General features: G+C 61.8%; 2 protein-coding genes across 2 annotated transcripts; both read right to left on the reverse strand.

Moving 5' to 3' along the window:
• Window positions 1–468: 468 nt before the first annotated feature.
• On the reverse strand, window positions 469–5,260 carry NOP53 (NOP53 ribosome biogenesis factor). The gene is given in 14 exon segments (XM_072030110.1): window positions 469–511; window positions 606–662; window positions 764–840; window positions 1,154–1,220; window positions 1,317–1,492; window positions 2,170–2,361; window positions 2,455–2,559; window positions 2,653–2,748; window positions 2,834–2,904; window positions 3,362–3,446; window positions 3,448–3,568; window positions 3,647–3,731; window positions 3,835–3,899; window positions 4,911–5,260. Coding segments are annotated over 14 exon segments (1,539 nt in total). The 5' UTR covers window positions 5,246–5,260; the 3' UTR covers window positions 469–504.
• Window positions 5,261–8,277: 3,017 nt separating this feature from the next.
• On the reverse strand, window positions 8,278–16,599 carry EHD2 (EH domain containing 2). Its single transcript, XM_072030109.1, has 5 exons — window positions 15,590–16,599; window positions 14,875–14,972; window positions 12,444–12,856; window positions 10,641–10,805; window positions 8,278–9,459 (listed from the first exon to the last, which is right to left on the reverse strand). The coding sequence occupies exons 1-5, from the start codon at window positions 15,985–15,987 to the stop codon at window positions 8,926–8,928; spliced, it is 1,608 nt and encodes a 535-aa protein (XP_071886210.1). The 5' UTR covers window positions 15,988–16,599; the 3' UTR covers window positions 8,278–8,925.
• Between the last annotated feature and the right edge of the window lie 780 nt (window positions 16,600–17,379).

The raw sequence follows: 17,379 nt of genomic DNA on the forward strand, positions 1-17,379 counted from the left end.
TGGAGTGGAGAATTTGTGGTCTGGGGGGCAAAATTTGAGTTTGGGGGCGGAAGGGGCTTTATTTATTTGGGATTTTGAGGTGAAACTGGGGCTTTATTTATTGGGGGAGGGCATGGGGGGGTGCAAATAAACGGGAGGCGGCTCCCAACGCCACGCTGTGCTCTCGGGGGCAATGCACGGTGCCCCCCCTCGCGGCCCCCACCCCCACTTTTGCCCCCCCAACCCCCCCAGGGCAGCAGCGCACGCGTGCCCCCCCCCCCCCCAGCACTGGGATTTGCGTTCGTTAATCCGCTCGTTAATAACCCTAAAGAAGGGAAAGGGGCTGAGCCACGCACCATCTGCCGGGCCCCCCCTTCCCGTGGGGGGGGGGCCACAAGCCTGGCTGTGGGGGCTGGTCCCCCCCCAGCCCCACAAGTCCCCCCCCAGACCCATAAATCCCCCCCCCCAGTTCAAACCAGGAGGCGCTGCTGGTGCAAAGGGGTTTATTGGGCCGAGGAAGCGCAGCTACAACCTGCAATAAAGAGCAGAAAGTGAGGGGGGGGCCCTTAAGGTTGCCCCCCCCCCCTTAAAACGCCCCCTGTCCCCCCCCCGGTGCCCCCACTCACGTCACTTCCCGGAAAGCTCTCTTCTCCACGTATTTCACGCGGTATTTCCTCTTGAACCTGGGGAGGAAAAAGGCTCAAAATTGGCCCCAAACCCACCCTAAAAGGGTGGGGGGCACCGGGACCCCCCGTGGCCCCCCCCGGGACCCCCCCCCACTCACTTTGCCCTCTCCCTGGGCTCGATCAGGCTCCGTTTCTGCAGGCTCTTGAAGCGGTCATGCACCACGCTGCCCTCGGGCTGCAACGAGGAGGGGGAAAACAACCAAAAATGAGATTTTAGGGGGTGGGGGGCGCGCTGGGAGCCCCCCCAGACCCCCTCAAACCTTTGGGAGGGGGGGTAAAGCAGCACCCTCAGCGCCCAAGCCCTCGCCCCCACGGCGAGGCCCCGGGACCCCTGGAGACCTTCACATTCCCAGCGCGGGGGCTGCGAATCCTCGTAGTGCAAGGATGGGGCTCATCACCGGGCGCTGCCAGCCCCCCCCCCTTATTAATTTATTAATTTAACGACCCCCCCAGGATTTTTTCACCCCCCCTCTCTTTCTAAAACCCACCTTGAGCGTGCGCAGGGACTCGGCCAGCTCCTCGCTCAGCTGCACCTCCAGGCTGGGATCCTCGTACCTGCAGGGCGCAGATATGCGAACGTAACCCCCCAAATTAAAAATAGCCCCCCCAAAATTAAAAATACCCCCCCCCTAAAATTAAAAACGGACTCACTTGAGGCGTCCCAAGCGGCGCGGGCGGCCCTGGAGGGCTTTGAGCTTGGCCTCTCGTGCCTGGCGCCGCCGCAGCCGCTCGGCCTCCCAGCGCCGCAGCTGCCGGCGCAGCGCCCGCAGGCGGAACAGCTCCTGGCGGCCCCGGCGCCGCGCAGCCTCCTGCCGGCGCCGCAGAGCCTGGGGGGGGGCAAAAAAAATAAAAAAAAAAATTAAAAAAAATTAAAAAAAGGGGTTATGACCCCCCCTCGGGGTGTGGGTGGGTCGCCGGGGAACACCCGCACGGACATGGGGCGATCCCAGGGTGCTGTGGCCCCCCCCCAGTACCATAAGCCCACCCTGTGTCCTATGTCCCCCCCCCACAATATGCAGTGGCCCCCCCCAGTGCCATGTGGCCCCCCCAGTGTCCTGTGCCCCCCCCCAGTGTCCTGTGCCCCCCCCAGCATCCCATATCCCCCACCAGCATCCCATATCCCCCCCCAGTGTCCCATGCCCCCCCGCATGCCTGTGCCCCCCCATGTCCCCCCCAATATCCAGTATCCCCCCCCAGTGCCCTGTGCCCCCCCCATGTCCCATGTGTCCCCCCCCCAGCGTCCTGTGCCCCCCCCAGCATCCCATGTCCCCCCCATGTCCTTCCCAGTGTCCCATGACCCCCCCAACATGCCTGTGCCCCCCCCAGTGTCCTGTGTCCCCCCCAAGCATCCCATATCCCCCCCAACATTCTGTGCCCCCCCCATGTCCCCCCCTAAATCCTGTGTCCCCCCCAGTGTCCCATGTGCCCCCCCAATATCCAGTGTCCCCCCATTGTCCTGTGCCCCCCCAATGTCCCATGTGTCCCCCCCGTGCCCCCCCCATACCAGCGCTCTCGCTTCCTTCTCCTTCCTCCGCTGCTGCTCCGTTTTCTTCCCCGGCCGGGGGGGGGCCACGGCCGCTTTGGGGGGGTCCTGGGGGGCCGCCCCCCCCTCTTCTTCCTCCTCCTTCTCCTCCTCCTCCTCCTCGCCCCCCGACTCCTCCAGCAGCCCCTCGCACTGCTCCTGGAACACCGCCTCCTGGGGGGGGCGAGGAATTGTCAGGACCCCCCCAAAAAAAATTCCCCAGGGTGAGGAAATTTATTGGGGGGGGGTCCCGGGGGGGGGTCTCACCGCGGTGGGGGCCTCAGTGGCGGGGGGGAGGCTGAGCTGCCGCTCCACCTTCTCCTCCTCCCTCTTCTTCCTCACCTCCACCTCGTGGGCTCGCAGCAGCAGCGCCTGGGGGTGGTTTTTTTTGGGGGGGGGCGTTATTTAGGACCCCCCCACTCCATTTGAGCCCCCCCAAGTCCGTTTGAGCCCCCCCCCCCAAACCTGGTGGTCCTCAAAGGTGGGGTTGTAGGAGCCCCCCGGGGCGATGACCTCCACGGCGGGGACCTCCGAGGGTTTCTTCTGCAGCCTGGGGGGGCGCTGGGGGGGGGAGCAGACACAATGAGGGGTCCTGCCGGGCTGTGCCCCCCCCCGGGACCCCCCCCCAATAATTTTGGGGGCTCACCTTCACCCTCTGCTTCTTGGTCTCCTGCAGGAACCAGCTGTCCTGCCCCGCCAGCGCCCGATCCAGGGGGTCTGCGGGGACAGCGCACCCCAAATGTGACCCCCCCAAACCCCAAAAAACGCCGGGGGGGGGGGCAAAAACCACGGGAAGAATTAGGGGAGACCCCAATTAAATGTTTTAATAAATTGGGGGGGGGAATCCCTGCAGTGATTCATTTTTTGTGTTCTATTGGGGGGGGAAAATGGACCAGGGGCAGCGCACCCTAAATTTGACCCCCCCTAAACCCCCACAAAAAGCTGGGGGGGGGGCAAAACCATGGGAAAAATTAGGGGAGACCCTAATTAAATGTTTTAATAAATTTGGGGGGGGGGGAAATCCCTCTAATAAATATTTTTTTGTGTATTGGGGGGGGGAGACAGATCAAGGCCAACCCCAATTTTTAACCAAACCCCAAAATTGATGGCGTTTGTACCAAAACCACCTAAAACAACCAGAAAAAAACACCCCCCCCCCCATTTTAGCACTCACTGTTTTCCGCCCAGATGTCGTAGAAGTCGCGGGAGGGGTCCAGGAGCCCCTTTTCCAGGGGTTTTTCCCGGGGGGGGGGGCGCAGCCCGCAGCCGTGCCCGCAGCAGGCGCTCGGCGCGGGGCAGGACGCCGCGCTGCTCCAGCCGCTCCCAAAACTGCCTCCGCCGCCTCTCCTTGGCCCCGTTGGGGACCTGGTAGGCCAAAATACTGCGGGGGGGGCACAAACGTCAGCGGGGGGGGCTCCCCGAGGTGCCCCCCCAGGTTTTGGGACCCCCCCTCGCTCACTTTTTGGGCGCTGGCACCTTGGAGTCGGGGCGCAGGAGGAGGTCGATGTGCAGCGGCTTCTCCCGGCCTTTGTTCAGCTTCAGGTCTGGGGGGGGGGGGGCAAAACGTCACCCCAAAATGCTGGGGGGGCTTCTTGGGGTGTGGGGGGCTTCTCGGGGTGCCCCCCCCCCCAATAAATCCACACTCACCCTTCTCAGTGTTGCCCGTGTCCACGAAGAAGAGCCCCTCGTCCGGCTGCTCCGCGATGAGACCCCTGGGGAACGGCCCCGGTCATCACCGGGGGGGGCCGGGACCCCCCCCAGACCCCCTCTAACCCCCCCCCAGACCCTCCTGAACCCCCCAGACCCCCCCCCCAAGCCATTAGCCCCCCCCAAACCCCTCCCAACGCCCTCAATGCTGCACCTGAACCCCCCCACCCCAAGCCCCCTCCTCCCACCCCCAAAGCCCCCCCCAGCTTTTTATCCCCCAGGACCTCCCCGGGCCCCCTTTGAACCCTCAGGACCCCCCCCCAAGACCCCCCCAGGACTCCCCAGGCCCCCTCCCCAACTCCCCAGGACCTCCCCCCCGACCCCTCAAGCCCCCCCCAGGACTCCCCAGCACCCCCCAACCACCCCAGGACCCCCCCCAGAATCCCCCAGACGCCCCCCCAACCCCTCAGCCCCCCTTAGGACCCTCCCAGCCCCCCCGTAGCCACTCCCCAACCCCCCCAGCCCCCTCCCCGACCCCTCAAGACCCCCCCAAGTCCCTCAGGACCCCCCCAGAATCCCCCAGACCCCCCCCAGACCCCTCAGCTCCCCCCCAGCCCCCTCAGGACCCCCCAAGCCCCCCCCCAAGCCCCTCAGTTCCCCCCAGGCCCTCCCCAGACCCTTCAGCTCCCCCCCAGCCCCCTCAGGACCCCCCCAGAATCCCCCAGCCCCCCTCACCCCCCCTCCAGCCCCCTCAGGACCCCCCAAGCCCCCCCCCCAAGCCCCTCAGCCCCCCCAGGCCCTCCCCAGATCCTTCAGTTCCCCCCAGCCCCCTCCCCTCCCCCTCAAGACCCCCCCAAGTCCCTCAGGACCCCCCCAGCCCCCTCCCAGCCCCCTCAGGACCCCCCAGCCCCCCCCCCCAGGCCCCTCAGTTCCCCCCCAGGCCCTCCCCAGACCCTTCAGCTCCCCCCCAGCCCCCTCAGGACCCCCCCAGAATCCCCCAGCCCCCCTCACCCCCCTCAGGACCCCCCAAGCCCCCTCCCCAGCCCCCCCCAAGCCCCTCAGCCCCCCCCCCTCACCCCGTGACGCGCTGCTGCAGGGCCACATCCTCCAGGAAGTCGCCGATCTCGCGGCCCAGCCGCGCCTCGGGGCCGGCCCAGCGCTTCCAGCCCTTTTTGCGGTTCCGGGAGCCGCGGGGCCGCCGCCGGCCGCTGCCGGGGTCCCGGGCCCCGGGGGTCAGCGGCAGGAACGAGGCGGCCGCCGCCATCTTGGAGGGGAAAAGGCCGCGCCGCGCGCCGCGCCGGAAGAGGCGAGGGGGCGCTTCCGGCCGCCATGATGGGGAGGGCGGGGAGGGGAAGGCGGCGGGCGCCATCTTGGGGAGGTCGGGAGTCTTTTTGGGGAGGGCAGGCGCCATGTTGGGAAGGTCGAGAGTCGTTTTAGGACATTGAGCGCCATCTTGAGGGGGTCAAGAGTCTTTTTGGGAGGTCAGAGGCCGTATTGGGGAGGACGAGAGTCATTTTAGGAGAACGATCGCCATCTTGGGGAGGTCAGGAGTCATTTTAGGACAGTGAGCGCCATCTTGGGGAGGTCGAGAGTCATCTTGGGATGGCGGGCGCCATCTTGGGAAGGTCAACCGTCACTTGGGCGGGTAGACGCCATCTTGGGAGGGGCAGGCGCCATCTTGGGGAGGTTTCGTGTGCCCCCCACCCCCAAATGCGCCCCCCCCGCACGCACACGCGTGTGAAGCCCCCCCCAGCCCCCCCCACGTGTATTTTGGGGCTCTGACACCCGCTGTGCACGCACCCACCGACACGGCCTATGTGTGTGCCCGCAGCCCTGGCCGTGCCCCCACCCACCTGTGGAGCCCCCCCCCTCAATGGGCCCCCCGCACCCCCATGTGCAACCCCCCCCGACCCCCAACCACCTCTCACACCCACGTACAAGGCCCCCCACCCTCTCTATCACCCAGAAACACCCCCATATCTAAGCCCCCCCACTCTCAAACACCTCTTACACCCACCTGTAAGCCCCCCCCCACCATACCTGAGCCCCCCCACACCCACCTGTAAGCCCCCCCACCCCCTCTATCACTGAAGAGCACCCCCATATGCAAGCCCCCCAGCCCCCAACCACCTCACAAACCCCCATTCAAGCCCCCCCACCCTCTCTACCATACCTGAGCCCCCCCACACCCATACGCAACCCCCCCCACCCCCTCTATCACCCAGAAACACCCCCATACACAACCCCCCCGACCCCCAACCACCTCCCACCCCCCGTGCAAGCCCCCCACCCTCTATAACACCAAGACATGCTCCCAGGTGTGAGCCCCCCCACCCTGAACCACCTCACACCCCCATATGCAAGCCCCCCACCCTCTATAACACCCAGAAACACCCCCATGTGCAAGCCCCCCCACTCTCAAACACCTCTCACACCCACCTGTAAGCCCCCCACCCCCTCTATCACTCAGCAGCACCCCCATACGCCACCCCCTGACCCCCAACCCGCTCTCCCACCCCCCACCCCCTCCACCCCCCCCCCAAACACCCCCCTGGGTCACACCACCTCCTCCTCTCCCTTTTTTTATTTTTTTATTTTTTTTATTTTTTTATTTTTATATTTTTTTATTTTTTTATTTTTTTATTTTTTTATTTTTTTATTTTTTTATTTTTTTATTTTTTTTATTTTTACCCCCCCATCACACAAACTACTCGGCCGAGCCCTTTTGCCTCCTCTTAGAGGGGGGCACGAGGGAGCGGGGCAGGTCGGCCGGCAGCCCCCTCCCCTCCAGCTTAGCCCCCTCTCCCACCCCACGCACCCCCCCCAAACCCCCCCAAAACCACCCCCCGGGCCACACCACCTCCTCCTCTCCCTTTTTTTATTTTTTTATTTTTATATATATATATATTTTTTTTTTTAATATATTTTTATTTTTTTATATTTTTTTATTTTTTTTATATTTTTTTCTTTTTTTCTTTTTTTCTTTTTTTCTTTTTATTTTTTTTATTTTTACCCCCCACACACAAACTACTCGGCCGAGCCCTTTTGCCTCCTCTTAGAGGGGGGCACGAGGGAGCGGGGCAGGTCGGCCGGCAGCCCCCTCCCCTCCAGCTTGGCCCCGATGAGGTGCCCGGGCAGGGCGAACTCCCAGCCCTGACCCCTGAACCCCCCCATCCCTGAACCCCTCCCCATTAAATCCTTCTCGCCATATGCAAGCCCCCTGGCCCCCAAGCACCTCACACACCCCCATTCAAGCCCCCCTACCCTCTATCTAGCCCCCCCCATACCTGAGCCCCCCCACACCCACCTGTAAGCCCCCCACCCGCTCTATCACCCAGAAACACACCCATTAGCCACCCCCTGACCCCCAACCCCCTCTCCCACCCCACACACAACCCCCCCACCCCCTCTCACACCCCCAAAACCTCCCCAAAACCACCCCCTGGGCCACACCACCTCCTCCTCTCCCTTTTTTTATTTTTATTTTTATTTTTTTATTTTTTTATATTTTTTTATTTTTTTATATTTTTTTATTTTTTTATATTTTTTTAATTTTTTTTATTTTTTTTATTTTTTTATTTTTTTTTTATTTTTACCCCCCCAACACACACAAACTACTCGGCCGAGCCCTTTTGCCTCCTCTTAGAGGGGGGCACGAGGGAGCGGGGCAGGTCGGCCGGCAGCCCCCTCCCCTCCAGCTTAGCCCCCTCTCCCACCCCACGCACCCCTCCCAAACCCCCCCAAAACCACCCCCCGGGCCACACCACCTCCTCCTCTCCTTTTTTTTATTTTTTTATTTTTTTTATTTTTTTATATTTTTTTATTTTTTTATTTTTTTATTTTTTTATATATTTTTTTTTTATTATTTTTTTTATTTTTACCCCCCCACACACAAACTACTCGGCCGAGCCCTTTTGACGCCTCTTGGAAGGGGGCACGAGGGAGCGGGGCAGGTCGGCCGGCAGCCCCCTGCCTCCAGCTTAGCCCCCTCTCCCACCCCCCACCCCCCCCCAAACCCCCCCAAAACCACCCCCCGGGCCACACCACCTCCTCCTCTCCTTTTTTTATTTTTTATTTTTTTTTATTTTTTTATATTTTTTTATTTTTTTATTTTTTTATTTTTTTATATTTTTTTCTTTTTTTATTTTTATTTTTTTTTTTTATTTTTACCCCCCCATCACACAAACTACTCGGCCGAGCCCTTTTGACGCCTCTTGGAAGGGGGCACGAGGGAGCGGGGCAGGTCGGCCGGCAGCCCCCTCCCCTCCAGCTTGGCCCCCTCTCCCACCCCCTGTGCAAGCCCCCCCACCCTCTATAACACCCAGAAACACCCCCATATGCCACCCCCCTGACCCCCAACCCCCTCTCCCACCCCACACACAACCCCCCCACCCCCCACTCCCAAAAACACACACCCCTGGAGCACACCACCTCCTCCTCTCCTTTTTTTTATTTGTTATTTTTTATTTTTTTATTTTTTTATTTTTTTTATTTTTACCCCCCCACACACAAACTACTCGGCCGAGCCCTTTTGCCTCCTCTTAGAGGGGGGCACGAGGGAGCGGGGCAGGTCGGCCGGCAGCCCCCTCCCCTCCAGCTTGGCCCCGATGAGGTGCCCGGCCAGGGCGAACTCCCAGCCCTGACCCCTGAACCCCCCCATCCCTGAACCCCTCCCCATTAAATCCTTCTCGCCATATGCAAGCCCGCTGGCCCCCAAGCACCTCACACACCCCCATTCAAGCCCCCCTACCCTCTATCTAGCCCCCCCCATACCTGAGCCCCCCCACACCCACCTGTAAGCCCCCCACCCGCTCTATCACCCAGAAACACCCCCATACGCCACCCCCTGACCCCCAACCCCCTCTCCCACCCCACACACAACCCCCCCACCCCCTCTCACACCCCCCCAAACCTCCCCAAAACCACCCCCTGGGCCACACCACCTCCTCCTCTCCCTTTTTTTATTTTTATTTTTTTATATTTTTTTATTTTTTTATTTTTTTTTATTTTTTTATATTTTTTTATATATTTTTTTTTTATTATTATTTTTTTTTTATTTTTTTTTTTATTTTTACCCCCCCATCACACAAACTACTCGGCCGAGCCCTTTTGCCTCCTCTTAGAGGGGGGCACGAGGGAACGGGGCAGGTCGGCCGGCAGCCCCCTCCCCTCCAGCTTGGCCCCGATGAGGTGCCCGGCCAGGGCGAACTCCTCGGCGTCCAGCATCCCGTCGCGGTCCACGTCGCTCAGCTGCCAGATGCGGCCCAGCACGGAGCTGGGCAGTTTGCTGCTCACCATCCAGCCCCGCGCCTGCCTCCCGCTCAGCTTCCCCCCCATGGGCGCCAGCCCGTAGAAGATCTCGTCGTACTTGGCCTTGTCCTTCGTCACCACCCACTCGTCGCCTTCCTCCCCTCCATCATCCTCATCATCACCCTCCGTGAAGGGGCCCTGGCGGGTGCCCTCGAAGGCCCCCCCCTGCACCCCCAGCTCGGGCGCCTCCAGCTCCTCCTGGCGCAGCAGCGGCATCAGCGCGGCGATGTCGCGGGTCAGCAGCTCGTCCAGCGCCTCCAGCATCCGCGGCTTCAGCGGCGGGAAGCGGGCGAAGTCGTGCACCAGCAGCTGCTCCTGGGGGGGGCGGGGGGGTCACATCCCAGCCCTGACCCCCCCCCCATCCCTGAACCCCCCCCCATTAAATCCTTCTCGCCCCCTCCCCATTAAATCCTTCTTGCCCCCCCCCCGGGTGAAGTCATGCACCAGCAGCTGCTGCTGGGGGGGGGTGGGGGGGTCACATCCCAGCCCTGACCCCCCCCCCCATCCCTGAACCCCCCCCATTAAATCCTTCTCGCCCCCTCCCCATTAAATCCTTCTTGCCCCCCCCCCTCAGGCGAAGTCGTGCACCAGCAGCTGCTCCTGGGGGGGGCGAGGGGGTCACATCCCTTCCATAACCCCCCCCCCCCATTAAATGCTTCTTGCCCTCCCCCCAGGCGAAGTCGTGCACCAGCAGCTGCTGCTGGGGGGGGGTGGGGGGGTCACATCCCAGCCCTGAACCCTGAACCCCCCCTCCCCGTTAAATCCTTCTTGCCCCCCCCCCCATGGGTGAAGTCGTGCACCAGCAGCTGCTCCTGGGGGGGGCGGGGGGGTCACATCCCTTCCATAACCACCCCTCCCCATTAAATCCTTCTCGCCCCCCCCCCAGGCGAAGTCGTGCACCAGCAGCTGCTGCTGGGGGGGGGTGGGGGGGTCACATCCCAGCCCTGAACCCTGAACCCCCCCTCCCCGTTAAATCCTTCTTGCCCCCCCCCCATGGGTGAAGTCGTGCACCAGCAGCTGCTCCTGGGGAGGGTGGGGGGGTCACATCCCATCCCTGAACCCCCTCCCCATTAAATCCTTCTCGTCCCCCCCAGGTGAAGTCGTGCACCAGCAGCTGCTCCTGGGGGGGGGCGGGGGGGTCACATCCCTTCCATAACCCCCCCCCCCCATTAAATCCTTCTCGCCCCCCCTGGGCAAAGTTGTGCTCCTGGGGAGGGTGGGGGGGGTCACATCCCATCCCTGAACCCCCCCCATTAAATCCTTCTGCCCCCCCCCCCCATTAAATCCTTCTCGCCCCCCCCGGGCAAAGTCATGCTCCTGGGGAGGGTGGGGGGGTCACATCCCATCCCTGACCCCCCCCCCCCATCCCTGAACCCCCACTCCCCATTAAATACTTCTCGCCCCCCCCAGGCGAAGTTGTGCTCCTGGGGGGGGCGGGGGGGTCACATCCCTTCCATAACCCCCCCTCAATTATTCTCGCCCCCCCCAGCACCCACCTGCATCCTGGCGCAGTCGGGGAAGTCCCCGGGGGGGATGTGCTGCTCCAGCTGGATGCGGGTGAAGATGCCGGGCAGCCGGGCGATCAGCTGCTTCTTCTTGTTGTCCTTCCCGAAAACCGCCGGCATCTCCTTCTTCAGGTGGCTGATGATGTGCGCGTGCACCTGGGGGGGGGCAGAGGTCGTGTCAGGGGGGGTGGGGGGCGCCGGGGGGGCGCAGGGGGGCTGCTGGGGGGCAGGGGGTGGCGTGGATGTGGTGTGGGGAGGAGAGACCGGGAGCAGAGGGAATGGGGGCACGGAGGTGGCCTGAAACCCCAGGACACTCAGGGGGGCAGCTGGGAGACCCAATCCCAGTCCCAGTCCCAAATCCAGTCCCAGCCTTGATTCCAATCCCAATCCCAGTCCCAATCCTGATCCCAGTCCCAGTCCCAATCCCAGTCCTGTTTCCAATCCCAAACCCAGTCCCAGTCCCAATGCTAGTCCCAATCCTGATCCTAGTCCCAGTCCCAATTCCAGTCCTGACCAGTCCTGATTCCAATCTCAATCCCAGTTCCAGTCCTAGTCCGAGTCCCAATCCCAATACCCACCCCAATCCCAATCCTATTCCTATTCCCAGTCCCAATCCCAATCACGGTCCCAATACCCACCCCAATCCCATTCCCATTCCTATTCCCAATCCCAGTCCCAATCCCAATCCCATTCCTATTCCCAATCCCAGTCCCAATACCCACCCCAATCCCAGTCCCATTCCTATTCGCAGTCCCAGTCCCAATTCCAACCCCACTCCCAACCCCCAATCCCAGTCCCAGTCCCCATCCCAGTCCCAATTCCATTCCTATTCCCAGTCCCAGTCCTGATCCCAGTCCCGATCCCACTCCCAGCCCCCAGTCCCACTCCCAGTCCCCATCCCAGTCCCGCTCCCGTCCCCATTCCCACCCCTCCCCATCCCGTCCCCGCTCAGCGCCGCTGGGCCCCGGCCGGATGCGGCGCACAAAGAGCCGGGGCCGCAGGTGGCCGGAAGAGATAAGGCTGAGCCGGGGGGGGGGCAGAAGGGAGACGGCAAAAATCCCCCCCCCACCCCACCCCCGCACCCCCCCAACATCCGCCTGCACCCCTGTGGCCCCCCCCAAACCCCTAAAACAGCCCCAAAATCCTGGGGGGCACCGCGGTGAGGGGGGGATGGCGGGGACGGGACGGGGACGGGGGGCGGCCGTGTTAATTATCCCGGGCCATATTAATTATCCCAGGCTGTATTAATTATCCCTGGCCGTATTAATTAATTATCCCTGGCCGTATTAATTAATTATCCCAGGCCGTATTAATTATATCAGGATGTGTTGATTATCCCGGGCCATGTCGACTATCCCGGGCCACGTTAATTATCCTGGATCATATTAATTATCCCGGGCCATATTGATTATCCCAGGCTGCATTGATTATCCCAGGCCATATTAATTGTCCCGGGACACGTTAATTATCCCGGGCCATGTTGATTATCCCGGGCCGTTATAATTATCCCGGGTTGTGTTGATTATCCCGGGCCATATTGATTATCCCGGGCCATATTGGCTATCGTGGGCCATATTGATTATCCTGGTCATGTTAATTATCCCGGGCCATGTTAATTATCCCGGGCCACATTAATTACCCCACAATTAGCCATCGGAAGGGTTCACCCTCGCAGGAAGCCCCCTAAGGAAGCCCCCATCTGCAGGACGCAGCCGGGCTGGGGGCAGCACCCATCCACCCCCCCTGGGACCCCCTCCCCACCCTAACGACCCTAATGACCCTAACGAGCCTCACCCTAACGAGGCGCGCCCTCTTGACCAGGTCGTTGAGCTTCCTGAGGGCGGAATTTCGGGGCAGGTTCTGGATGTCGCGGAACAAATCCTGCTCCTCCAGCTCGAAGAGGCGCCGGTTGTCGGCCACCAGCAGGGGCTCGGCCCAGAAGGAGCCGATGAAGACCCTCAGCACCTCGGGGGTGTCGAAAACCTTCCCCAGGGACCACATCAGCGCCCCGTAGACCCTCATCAGCTGCTGCGTCTCCACCGCGTCCGCCTTGTTCAGCACCACCCGAATTTTGTCCTCGTTGCCCTTCAGGGCCCGGATGGCCTCGGAGAACTCGTCCGAAATCTCCAGCTTGTGGGCGTCGAACAGGAGGATGATCAGGTCCACGCGCTCCGCGAACCACTGCAGCACGGCCGGGAAGTCGTAGCCTAAAATTTGGGGGGGGCTCAGGGGGGGAGGTGGGAGGTTTGGGGGCCCCCACCCCAGTGCTTGTGGGGTTGGGGTGCTGGGTGGTGGGCTGGGCGATGCCCCCACCATGGGGGGGTGCAGGGAGGGGAGTCTGGCACTGCTGTGGCCCCAACCCCTGACCCCAAGCCTAATCCTAAACCTGTACCTTAATCCTAAATTTTTAAATTAAATCTTCAAATTTTTAAATTAAATTAAATCCTAAACCTTAATCCCAGCTCCAACGCTAAACCCCAAACTGAAATTCAGCCCCAATGCCAAATCCTAACCCTAAATTCAACCCCAACCCTAAACCCTAAACTTAATCCTGACCCTAAATTTAACCCTGACCCTAAACTCAACCTTGACCCTAAATGCAACCCCAAACCTAAACCCTAAACTTAGCCCTGACCCTAAACTCAACCCCAAAGCCAAACCCTAACCCCAAACTTAACCCTAAACCCTGACCCTAAACTCAACCCCAACCCTAAACCCTAAACTTAACCCTAACCCTAAACTCAGCCCAACCCCACCCACCACATTCCATTTGGGGGGGGGGGCGGGGCCCAGGCTCCCTCCTCACCCCCATGCAGCATCCCCATGGGGCTCAGGGGTCACCGGGGTGCCCCCCGCCCCCCCCCCTTACCCCCCCTCATGCCCCCCCCGTGCCCTCTACCAGCGCCCGGCCCCCGCTGCCCCCCCCAGACCCCCCCCAAGCTGCCAAATCCTGCAAAAAATCACCAAAAAAGGCAACGCAACGGGGCCTAGGAACGGGCTCGTGTCCCCCCCCCCGATCCCAATCCTGACCCCGACCCCGATCCCGTCCCCCCCCCCCACTTTTTACCCCCCCACACAACTTTATGCCCCCCCCCCCCACATTTTTTGCCCCCCCCCCCGTGCATTCCGTAGGGGGGAGCGCCCGGGAGGGGCGGAATTTGGCTTTGGCCCCATCCAGCCCAACCCGGGCCCCCCCCCAGCCCTCATGGGACCAATTTCAGCCGGGGGGGTCCCCTCCGGCCAAGCCCCCCCCCTCCTTTACCCCCCCCCACGTCCCCATCAGCCTTTCCAGCGGGGCCGCTGCCAGGGCTCTTGGCAGGGGCCGAGGATTTCGGGGTGGGGAAGGAAGGGGGGGGCCGAGGGGGGGGGGAACAAGGGGGGGGGCATGGGGGGGGGCACAGCCTCCGCCATGGGGCAGGTGGGAAGCTGATGGCAGCCCCCCCCCCCAAAAAAAAAAAGCCCAACCCCACTGCAACTTTCCAGAAGGGGGGGCGTGGGTGCCCCCAACCCCATGGGACCCCCCCCCGGTGCTGTTTTTTTTATTTTGGGGGGGGGAGGACAGCCCCCCCCCATCCTTGCGCCACCCCTGGGCGCTGCCGCCCTTGGCAGCGCTCGCTGGGCACCACCCTTGGCACCCGGCGCCTTTCGCAACCCCCCCGGGCCCCCCCCGAACCTTCTCCTCCTCCCCCCCCCCCCTCTTTTTTTCTGTGCCCCCCCCGGCACCCCAATTAGCTGCCCCCCGTCTTTAGCACCCTGCTTGCACCCCCCAGCACCCCAATTTATCCCCCCCTTAGCACCCTGCTACATTTTGGTGCCCCCCCCCCGACACCCCAACCCGTTCACCCCCCCCAATTAACGTCCCCTCCAATTAACACCCCCCCCCTTGGACCCCTAATTACCCCACCACTAACACCCTGCTATGCACCCCCCCCTTAGCACCCTAATTAACCCCCCCATTAGCAACCTCCTACACCCCCCTTGCACCCCAATTATCTTCACCCCCCCAACACCCTAATTAAGCCCCCCCATTAACACCCCAATTAATTAACCCCCCCTTTGCCCCCCCATGCCCTTTCCCCCCTCCTTCACCCACCCCTCTATACCCTATCCCCCCCTCCCCATACTTTTCTCCCCCCCCCCCATATTTCTCACCCCCCCAATATTTTTCCTGCCCCCCCCCGGGTATTTTTGCCCCCCCCCCCCAAATTTTTTGCCCCCCCCGTACCGCGGCAGACGCGCTGCTTGGCCCCCGAGAGGATGCCGGGGGTGTCGATGATGCTGATGCTCTCCAGCACCTGGTTGGGCAGGTGGGCGCACATAAACCTGGGGGGGGGGGGCACGGTCATTTATTTATTATTTTTTTTTACTGGGGGGGGGCACCTTAATTCCCCCCCCCCCGCCGCTGCCCACGGCTCTGACGCCGTCTTTCCGAGGCGGCCCCCGGGGGGGGGGTTGGCGCTGGGACAGGAGCTGGGGCTGCATTCCTGAGGCCTCACTCATCCCCCCCCCGGCCCCCCCTCGGGTGTGAGAAACGGGGATGGGAGGGGGTGCAGCAAAGTGGGGGGGGCACCACGGGGACCCCCCCTTGCTGGAAGAGGGGTGTGGAACATTACCCCCCCCCCCAACAAGTGCTGGGTGGTTTTGTGGCTTTGATTTTGCAAAGTTTGTGCCCCCCACCAAGAAAAAAATTAAAAAGTTTAAAAATTGGGGGAATAACGAGAAGTTTGGGAGCCCCCCCACAAGGAAAAAAGGGGAAAGGTGGGATTGGGAGGGGGGGAGGGAATAAATTTGGGGGGGGGCTTTGAGGAGGAGCTCGGACGCGCGAGCGAGGTTGCAGTTGCGGGACGACATCGCCGCGGATCCCGGGGCTGCTTTTGGGGCAAAATTCAGGGATTTTTTTTTTTTTTTTTTTTTTCGGGGGGGGGTCTCCCCGCACTCACCGGTTGAGGAAGGTGTTCCCGAAGGGGTTGAGGTTGCGGAAGGGTTTGTCGGGGTCGACGATGAGCGCGTTGCCCGGCGTCAGGCCCTCGGTGTCGCCGTGCATGATGGCCACGAAGGAGTCGGTGGTGGGCTCGGGGCCCACGCGGCTGCCGGGGACGTCGTGCTCCAGCAGGTAGCGGATGAAGGTGGTCTTCCCGGTGGAATATTGCCCGGCCACCAGCACCATGGGCTTGGTCTCGAAGTCGGCGTCCTCCAGGGGGGCCGAGTGGAAGTCGTGGAAGCGGTAAAATTCCTCCACCGGCAGCAGTTTGGTGCGGTAGAGGCGCCGCAGCCCCTGGGTGACCGAGCGCAGAACCTCGGGGCTCCGCTTCTCCTGGCGCCGCAGCCAGCTGAACATCTTGGGGGGGTTATTTTTTTTGGGGGGGGGGGGGGTTGGTTTTTTTATTTTGAGGGGGTGTAGGGGGTCGAGGGGGGGGATGCAAGGGTGTTGGGTTGGGGTGAGAGGTGGGGGAAGGCAGGGAGGGAGAGGGGTGGGGGGAAAAGGGGGGTTTGGGGGGGGTTTGGGGGGTTTGAGGGGGATTTGGAGGGGTTTAGGGGGTCTTGGGGGGGATTTGGGGGGGGTTAAGGGGAGGTTTGGGGGGGTTGAGGTTGGATTGGGGAGGGTTGGGGGGTTGAGAAGGGGTTTGGGGGGGATTGGGGGGTTTGGAGGGGGAGTTTGGGGGAGGTTAGGGGGGGTTTGGGGTGTCCCAGGGGGAGGGTGGGGGGGTGGAGAGGGCTGAAAATTGGGGGGGGGGGTGGAAAGGTCCCCAGAAATTGAAGCCGGGGGGGAAGGAGTGGCCCCCTCCCCAAAAATCAAAAGTGGGCGGGGGAAAAAGCAGCCCCCTCCCCAAAATGTAAAGCCGGGGGGGGAAGGATCAGCCCCCTCCCCAAAAATCCAAGCGGGGGGGCCGCCCGCTCCCCTCCCCTCCCCTCAGCCCTCCCGGGGGTCCCGCCGAGCGTCTGGGCCGCGGCCGGGAGGCGTCGGGGAGAAAAGTGCCGGGGGGGGGGGGACACGTAGGGAGGGGGGGGCCGGGCAAAGGCATCGCCATAAATTAGCGGGGCCGAGCTTGAGGCCGAGCCATAAAAACGGGGGAAAAAAAAATAAAAAAATATGAAAAAAATAAACAGGCGGGGCCGGAGCGAGGGCGGCGTTCCCTTCCGCACAGCGCCGGACGCCCGTGCCCCCCCCGGACCCCCCCCGGCGCTTCCCCTGCTGGAAAAAGGGAGCTGGGGGGGGCACCCCAAAATTGGGGGGGTTTGGAAATAAGGGGGGCACCCCAAAAGGAAGAGGGATGGGATTTGGAGGGATTCACCCCAAAAAAAGGAGGGTGTGGAGTTAGGGGGATTCACCCCCCCCCCCCCAAAAAAGGAGGAGGATTTAGAGGGATTCACCCCAAAATGAGGGATGGGATTTCGGGGGGATTCACCCCAAAAGAAGGAGGGAAGGGGTTTAGGGGGATTCACCCCAAAACAAGGAGGGTGTGGAGTTAGGGGGATTCAGCCCAAAGATGGCCCAGATTTAGAAGGATTCACCCCAAAAGGAGGATCGGGAGTTAGGGGGATTCACCCCAAAAGGAGGAGAGTCTGGATTTAGAGGGATTCCTCCCCAAAAAGGAGGATCCTGAATTAGGGGGATTCACCCCAAAGCAAAAAGGGTCCAGGTTTAGAGGGATTCACCCTAAAACGAGGAGAATCGGGAATTAGGAAGGATTCACCCCAAAACAAGGAGAATTCAGATTTAGAGGGATTC

This window comes from Anas platyrhynchos, chromosome 33 (genome assembly GCF_047663525.1).
Source record: "Anas platyrhynchos isolate ZD024472 breed Pekin duck chromosome 33, IASCAAS_PekinDuck_T2T, whole genome shotgun sequence".
Classification (NCBI taxonomy): Eukaryota; Metazoa; Chordata; class Aves; order Anseriformes; family Anatidae; genus Anas; species Anas platyrhynchos.